Source organism: Miscanthus floridulus, chromosome 1 (assembly GCF_019320115.1).
Source record: "Miscanthus floridulus cultivar M001 chromosome 1, ASM1932011v1, whole genome shotgun sequence".
In the NCBI taxonomy this organism is placed as follows: Eukaryota; Viridiplantae; Streptophyta; class Magnoliopsida; order Poales; family Poaceae; genus Miscanthus; species Miscanthus floridulus.
Genome location: NC_089580.1, coordinates 4,818,322 through 4,826,157, shown reverse-complemented (window position 1 = coordinate 4,826,157; position 7,836 = coordinate 4,818,322). Strand labels below are relative to the sequence as shown.

The 7,836-nt window shown below is 47.7% G+C and overlaps 2 protein-coding genes across 2 annotated transcripts; one reads left to right on the top strand and one right to left on the bottom strand.

Moving 5' to 3' along the window:
* Positions 1 to 291: 291 nt before the first annotated feature.
* On the bottom strand, positions 292 to 1,247 carry LOC136471482 (zinc finger protein 1-like). Its single transcript, XM_066469214.1, has one exon. The coding sequence runs from the start codon at positions 1,066 to 1,068 to the stop codon at positions 391 to 393; it is 678 nt and encodes a 225-aa protein (XP_066325311.1). The 5' UTR covers positions 1,069 to 1,247; the 3' UTR covers positions 292 to 390.
* A 2,827-nt stretch (positions 1,248 to 4,074) lies between these two features.
* Positions 4,075 to 4,692, top strand: LOC136451335 (uncharacterized). The gene has a single exon (XM_066452049.1). It carries the CDS (start codon positions 4,075 to 4,077, stop codon positions 4,690 to 4,692), a length of 618 nt encoding a protein of 205 aa, XP_066308146.1.
* Positions 4,693 to 7,836: the final 3,144 nt, after the last annotated feature.

Sequence of the window (7,836 nt, the reverse complement as noted above, 5' to 3'; positions counted from 1 at the left end):
GGTCATATAGGCGTTAGAGGGCGAGTCCTCCACAACAAAACAATGGAAGAATCATTCCGCTGCCTCTGTATAGAAAAAAATTGCAATTCTATCTCTATCCTTAATTAGATTTTTTTTAAGTTTGACCAATACAACACAGATATATATATTATGATCTTGTATAATAAACTTGATCAAATTTAAAATAATTTGGCTTCATACTAGTATGTCGCGCGCATTCTTTCTAGACTGAGGGATTACATAAGCTCACAAACCTACGCTAGTTGACCAGAACATGTACTACTGCTTATTACCAACAACACATTCGTCCAGCAATCCGATTGAACCGCAAATCAAGGAGAGGAGCCTTGCATGCAGCAGTGAGTAAGGAGAGGAGTAGGTGTCTACTGACTATGACATGATCATCAGCCTCGGCTTCTTGAAGGCCAAGGGGCTGAGCACTTCCTCCCCCTCCTCGGCCTCGGCCGCCGGTGGCAGCATACACCAATCGGCGTCAACCATCAAGTCCGGCAGGGCCGGTACGTTAAGATCGAACCCGCGGCTGCTCAATAAGGCCGTGGTGGCGGCGCCGGCGCTGCCCTCGTAGTGGCACCGTTTGTGGCCGCCCAGCGCCTGCCCCGTCGGGAAGGTCTTCCTGCAAACAGAGCACTCGTGCACCACCCTGCCGCCAGCAGCGCCGGACGTGGACGAGGACGCGGCGGGCGACGCCGAGGACGCCGGATCGTCCGCCGGCTCGGAAGTGGTTGTTGCGGGCGTCCTGCTGGCGCGGTGCCGGTGGCTCGACTTGTGGCCGCCAAGTGCCTGGTGGGACGGGAACGTCTTGCCGCATACCGAGCACCTGTGCTCCTGGGACGGCGACGACGGTGCGGGCGCGGGGCCGCGGGCGGCGACGTCGCGCTGCCCGCGCGCCAGCATGAGGACCCTCGACCGCTTGCGCTTGGCGGGCCCGTCGGCGGCGCAGCGCGGCTGTGCATGGACGACAGTGCCCTCGTCGTCCTGGATCTGCTGGCGTGAGCGTGACCACGGAGTCGCCGCCGCAGCGTCGAGAACTGCCTCCGACATGGCCATGCCAACGATCTGTATGGCTAGGCTCTCTGCTGGCTTCAAGACCACTGGAGCAGAGTTGGTTGGGTGACTGGTGAGTGAGTGCGACACTTTGAGAAGTAGAGTTAGGCGGTTTTTATACTGCAACGCTAGCAAGGAGAAGAGAGGCCGGCCGGCCGGTCACAATTCAGAAAGGGGCAGTAGAGAAGCTGGTGGTGTGCGCAACGACTAGACTGGCCGAGACGTCGAGTGGTGGTTGGTTGATTGGTTCTTGGCTTCTTGCCTTCTTGCAGTAGTGACTGGAAGGAACCGGAAGGGAGGTGCACTGGCAGTGTTTGGTCAACTAGGGAGGATGCATGGAGAAGAGGACACATGGATGAAAAACGACGGAGGAAGGAGGACTTTGTCTGCAGGCCAGGTTCAACAGGGGAGAGTAGCGAGGACTGGCTTGGCTTTGAGTGGACTCTAACTGTGCGCGGCCGCTGATTCGCAAGCCCACACCATCCATGGAATGCATGGAAGTTGGTAATGCTGAGATGATGGAGTCAGCAGATCACCAATCTGGCAGTGGCAGTAATCTAACAGGAGGGGTAGTTGAGGTCGGCAAGCGCGAGCAAGACTGGTGCTCAGGGAGGGAGTGGGTGTGGACTGGTGGAGTGGAGCTGGAGCCTGCTGCTTGCTTGTTTCGTTTGTCCCCGACTCCCCGGACGGCGGCAGGCAAAGCTTACTCGACTGTGCCCCGCGCGCTTGTTGCCGCGTGGAATCAAGAAACGCGCCTGAGCCGGTACGGTAGGGCCACCGCAGGCTCGGGCCACTTGGAATTTGAGGCAGTGAGAGTGCGTTCAGGTTACGTTTTCTTTCAGACCGGTCCAGCTCGTTCTTCCTGGAACCTACTGGCTGGCTGGCGATTGACGTCTGTCGTCTTTCTTCACCAAACTGCTGCTCATCACGTCAGATGCTTGCTACACCGAGGACATATTCGAAACAAAAGAATACAAAACAGACAAATGAAAAAAAAACTCAGAAATACAATAGAGGGAATAGTAAAAAAATTATAGGATTTCAAAACAAAGGAACGGATACTTTGAGCTGTTTGGGATGGAGGAAAAAATTACACAAATATGAGCAAACATAGCAAGAGAGGGAGAGCAAAGATTCTGCCCCTTGAGTTAGAGTGGATGTTTTATTTCCACTACTATGATTCCCTTTCCTTTGAAAAAGAAATCAATGTTCCTTCATTCCAAACACTATCAAGTGATTCCTTTTCTTTGGCATTTTTTCTTCTGAAATTTCTTTGAGAATCCTTTGATCCAAACATGCCATGATTCTTTGCTTTACAAATGGTGTTGGTATTTTTCTGGCTCTGGCTACTGCGACGACCAGCATAAAATACTATAGCAAAAGCTACAACATCCACAACCACAGTCGTAAAAGCTGGCAGCCGAACGAGCCCTACACCTTAGCATTACAAATTTTGAGGCCATGATATTGGGAGACGGGAATTAGGTGTGAATCTAGCACCACTCGGGTCGGATGAGGCTCGAGCTACCTAATGTAGACCCCCTAGAAAATAGCGAATGAAAGCTCTAAAGGAAGGACTAGAAGTGAAAGTTGACAAAAAATAGTTCCTCTGACCATTTGTTTCTATAAAAGTGCTCCTGCTATGTTTGTTTTTTCACGACCATGTCTTAGCACTTCTTTATTAAGAGCAAGAGAGTTACACAACATAGCTGCGAGAGAGACCTCGCAACACAAATTACAAAACACCAAGCTAGTAGTAAGCGATATAATAAACCAAATCAGTAAGAAAAAGAAAAAAAAAAGGAAAGAGCAGCGATGGGGAAGAACCCACAACCCCAAAACCCTACTAGCTTGAATCTGTGGGAAGAAGGTATATCATTGCAAAGGTTGCCTACGTAGGGGACATAGCCACGATGAGAAAGCATACACCTAGATAAGAAGAGACAAACAATCAGCAATAAATGGCAGCAAAGCACCCACCCGAGAAGACCAAAAGTGACCTTGACAGCAAATTAAGCATCCACAAGGTGAGAGGCCAATGTGCACTCGACAGCAAAGTACTTGACAGAGAGGGGATGAAAGCATCATCGGTGGCAAAGCATCCGCTAGACCACTAGCGGCCAAGCATCTACGGAGGAAGATGGCAGCAAAGTATCCGCCCCGAGAGCCAACGACAGTGGTTAAGCCAAGCACTCCAGGATCGAAGAACATGAGGCACACATAGGCATGACAAAGAGCAAAACCAGCGAGACTACGAGAGGAACAATATATAGATCGAGTGGAGGCATAATGGTAGGTGCAAAACAACGATGCCTACAAGAAGGAGAGTGACATCCATGGACACCGCCATCATTGGACGAAGCAGCAAGCAAGGAAGGGCTTTCAGCCCAAGATCAATGCCAGCAAGTGAATGGCGGAATGAAATCTTTCACAACGCCTCCAAGAAGGTAAATGACGCATGTTGCGACACTGCCACCGGTTTGGAGGACTGGGCAAGGTTTTCACTCAGATTCCATGCGTTTGTTTTTAGATCACCACCATAGGGATTTAGGCAGAGAGGCCACGACTTTTATAGATCAAGGGGTCACTAGATTCTTTGCACATTCATTCATTTTTAAGGTAGGAACGAATAAAGTCCATCATCAGCCATGAAAAAACCTAACTAATTAATTAAGATGGTAGTTTGATAAGAATCTATGAATATTCATGCAAGGAAAGAGAAAATAAAAGGCTGACAAGCAAAAAAAAGGAGCTATATTTCAATAGGTAAAAACGAAAGTTCGATCAGCTATACAAGGAAACTAATCATTTGAAGAAGTTCAAATAAAAACTGTGCATTGGGAACTGAATGAAGCACACGAGCGCTAAATAAAGAATGAATGACCATGCATGTTCGTGATGACTGAATACGATTCAGTTTGCCATATATATCTCCACATCCGCATTCACGCCTCACGCGATCCATCGCATCCATAAATATGCATGATCGCTGGTCCACGCAATATCGACATGGCCATGTCCGATCGCCCTCAAGGGAGCTTTGCTCTCCGCCCCAGAGATCACGACCTGATCACGTTCGTCCTCCACCCCATGGTCGCTCGGCAGCAGCGCTTCAACGGCGGTGGCATCGTCGTTCACCTGGCCGACGTCTACTCCGTTGCCCCCGAGAGGCTGACCGAGCGGTACGCGCCGGCGCCGGGCAGCAGGACCTACTGGTACTTCATCTGCCCCGCACGCTGCCGCCACAAGACCGCGGCCGGCGCCCTGGGCGAGGGGAGATGGAACTCGGAGACCGGCGAGGTCAGCCCCGTCAGGGGCGCGGACGGCCGCCGCGTCGGGCACTCGCGCACGTTGTCCTACTCCTACGGCGGCGCCAGGACGACGACGCCGTGGACGACAGTCACCAGGCACGGCTGGTGCATGTTGGAACTCGCGCTCGACGACGAGCATGGCGGCGGCGGCGTGGGAGGAGGAGATAGAGATTTCGTCCTGTGCAAGTTGTTCAGGTCGCCTCACAATGAGGTAGCCGTGCCCGCGCTCCTCTTCAACTGCAAGAGGAAGGCGGTCGGCGACCACACGGAGGCTCCACCCAGCGTGCGGCAGCAACTGATGCAGCACTCGTTCTGAATAGCTACTCCTTACACACTACTGGTAGGTACACGAAAAGCTTTGATTCATGTTTGGAGTTTAAGCATACTCTCCATCACGAACAGACCACAAAGGCACTTCGAGATATTCATATAATCTCTTTCTTACGTCTACCGAGATGCTCCAAAACTGCTCGAGCATTCATATATTGTTCAATTTTGTACTTCGAGATATTCACACATGATAAGAATTATTTCAGATACGCTTCGAACTGTGACAGGATATTTTGGTTTCTAACACAAACATCTCTGTGCTCTTTATTCTTTTACTTTATTATATAGCAGAGTACATGTGCTTCTACATTATACTATTGAGAAGACAAAAGCCCTATTACTACAGCCGAATCAATATTTCTTGATCGGCCAATCCTTTTCTCAGTCTTGTATATCAGCTGCATCACTTGGATCCTGAGGCCGTCTTCCATCACCTACACAATCGGGGAATGCCTAACACTGTCAGTTCAACATAGCATGTAGGAAAAAATTAAGCATTTCTCCACATAGGATTTCGATAGAACAGAACTAAGTTTATGCAGACCAAAGTATTAGTTTGTTTTTGGTTGAACCACACCTGCATATCATGCGCTTGATGTAAGAGGTCAGCACACTCTTGAAGTAGCACTTGCTCGTTTGATACCACATTGTTGAGTTCAGAAGCCATATCCTCAATTTCTCGAACCTTCATTGCAAGATAATCAATTAGTCCTAGCAAAGAAATCTGAATAAAGATGGCCATATATAGAGACATGGAGGAGCCAATAAAGAATGACTTAAAAAAAAGAGTGCAATATACCTAAAGAATTATCCTTGGGTAGGAGCATCTGAGAATGTGTAATCCACATGCGCAAGACCTATTTTACTTATGTTAGTAACATAGTATTACTAATATTTTTCTTTTATTTTCTTACTTCATATCCACTTTGTTGGTGGCTACATAGCCTACCCTAACTTGGTTGGTACTAAAGGCATTTTTATTATACTAGATTGACATAAGCTACATCAATTCGTTCTATCAAAGAACTCAATAAAAATGACCATAGAGCCATAGCCCATGTCAGTTTGTTCCAGAAGGTATAGACTAGATATTGCTTTTGCCATGTGTGAAACAACATTAAAATGGGCAACAGTTTTAGCTCATGTCGGTTTATAAGTACACTACGCAAGAATGTTGTGAACTGAGGGTTTTCATTTTTATGAAAAGGAAAGCTGTAAATTCGAACAACCATGTGCAGTGTAGGAATCGGGGCTACATCAAAGTTATAAATTTCTGTACCTTTCTTAACAACTTCTCAGCACAGGGAGACAACTGTTTCATAATTTCCATTGCAGAGTTAAAAGCTAATTTGACTCCTCCAATGTTGGTCTGAAATGTTGTCACAAGGATAAGTTGATAAACCATGTATGGCACAAGAAAACAATTGATATGAATCAAAATGAAAAAAAAACTGGAACAAATTAAAATGCCATGTGGTTACTTTTAAAAATTAAAGCTTACCTTAATGTTCCCTCGGATTGGTACACGTGATGCAGCATCACGGAGGGCAACTGTTCCTGATGCAAGGCAACTTATATGTTCTCTCTCAAGTTCACACCACTGTTCCAAAGAAGGCACCTGATGGTTTAAAAAGGACAAATTATTATGCTGTCACAAATTAAGATTTTTTACCACTTGTTTGCAGAAGTCTTCAATTCATAGCCTTTCAGGAGGCATTGATGTCAATTTTATGGCATGAAGCTAGCAGTTAAAGTAAGTTTTAGTTTAGATTTAACTTCTAGTTTACAGTCAATGATAGGTGCATAGGTTTATCGATTGGTTCTTATTTGAGGACCATCATGATGAGATCAGTGAGAAGAAGAGGACTGACAGAAAATAGAGGCCAAAATGCATGCAAAGATAGTCAGATGTTTTACAAAATGGAGGAATCTCCATGTTGAACAATGATTCTGTTTTGAAATGGTGAGTTGATGCCATTTACATACGCGGTTAAGAGTCAAAAGATTGGCGGGAGACAAACTGGCGGGAACTCTTGTTCCATTAGACCAAGTTTCTAAGGCTGATAGATAATAATAAAGTGTGAGTTTCGGTAGAAAAGAATTAAAAACAACAGAGGGAGAAACTATAAAACGTTGTTTATTCTTACTTTATCTCACAAGCACATAAGCTCCACAAAAATTTTAAGGTACAAACAAACAAGTTCAACATCTAACAATCTTGATCCTAAAGAATCAAGTAAACCAGAGCCCTGCCAACCAAAGAGTTGTTGGTCCCGAGATCTCCAGCACAGGTGAGCCCACCGCTCACCGTCGTTACCGCCCACACACACTACGGCGGGAGGTAGAAGAAGGGAGAGAGAACATAGCGCGCGCACACACAACACAAGCACCAGCGTTGGCCGGAGCTCTGCAGAGGAGATGGTAAAACTGAACTCGCTCAACTTTACTAAGTTGCAGTGAGAAGCTATATATACAACTCTACTCATCTAATCATATTACACAGACATGTCAGGCTGCCATGCTGCTACAGTGACTAGATGTGACAGCAAGGCTGACTTTGGCGCCTGCCCCTGCTGTGGCTACAGTACGGCAGGGGAGCCTTTCGGCACCTGCCCCTGCCACGGCTACAGTACAGCAGCAGAGGAGCCCTTTCAGCGCCTGCCCCTACCACGCGTACAGGCGAGGGAACAGCATATTACTTTACAATTCTTCTCTTAATTCTGCTGCTAACCCTAGAACCTCCACCATACCGATCATCTTCTTCAGCTCCGTGAACCGAAGACGGTCGAGCGGCTTGGTGAGGACGTCCGCGAGTTGCCGACCAGTTTCGACGAACTCAATGACGATCTACCCTCCATCGACACAATCCTTGAGGAAGTGGAACTTGACGTCGATGTGCTTGCTCCGGTCGTGGAGAACCAGATTCTTCACGAGGGCGATGGCGGGCTGGTTGTCCACCATAAGTGCTGGTGGGTGAGCTTCCACACTGGTCAGCTCGCCCAACAGCCGGCGTAGCCACACAGCTTGGCACGCTGCTGTGGCCACCGCCATGTACTCTGCCTCGCACGTGGACAGCGCCACAACCTTCTATTTCTGCGACAGCTATGAGATTAGAGCCGACCCGAGGAAG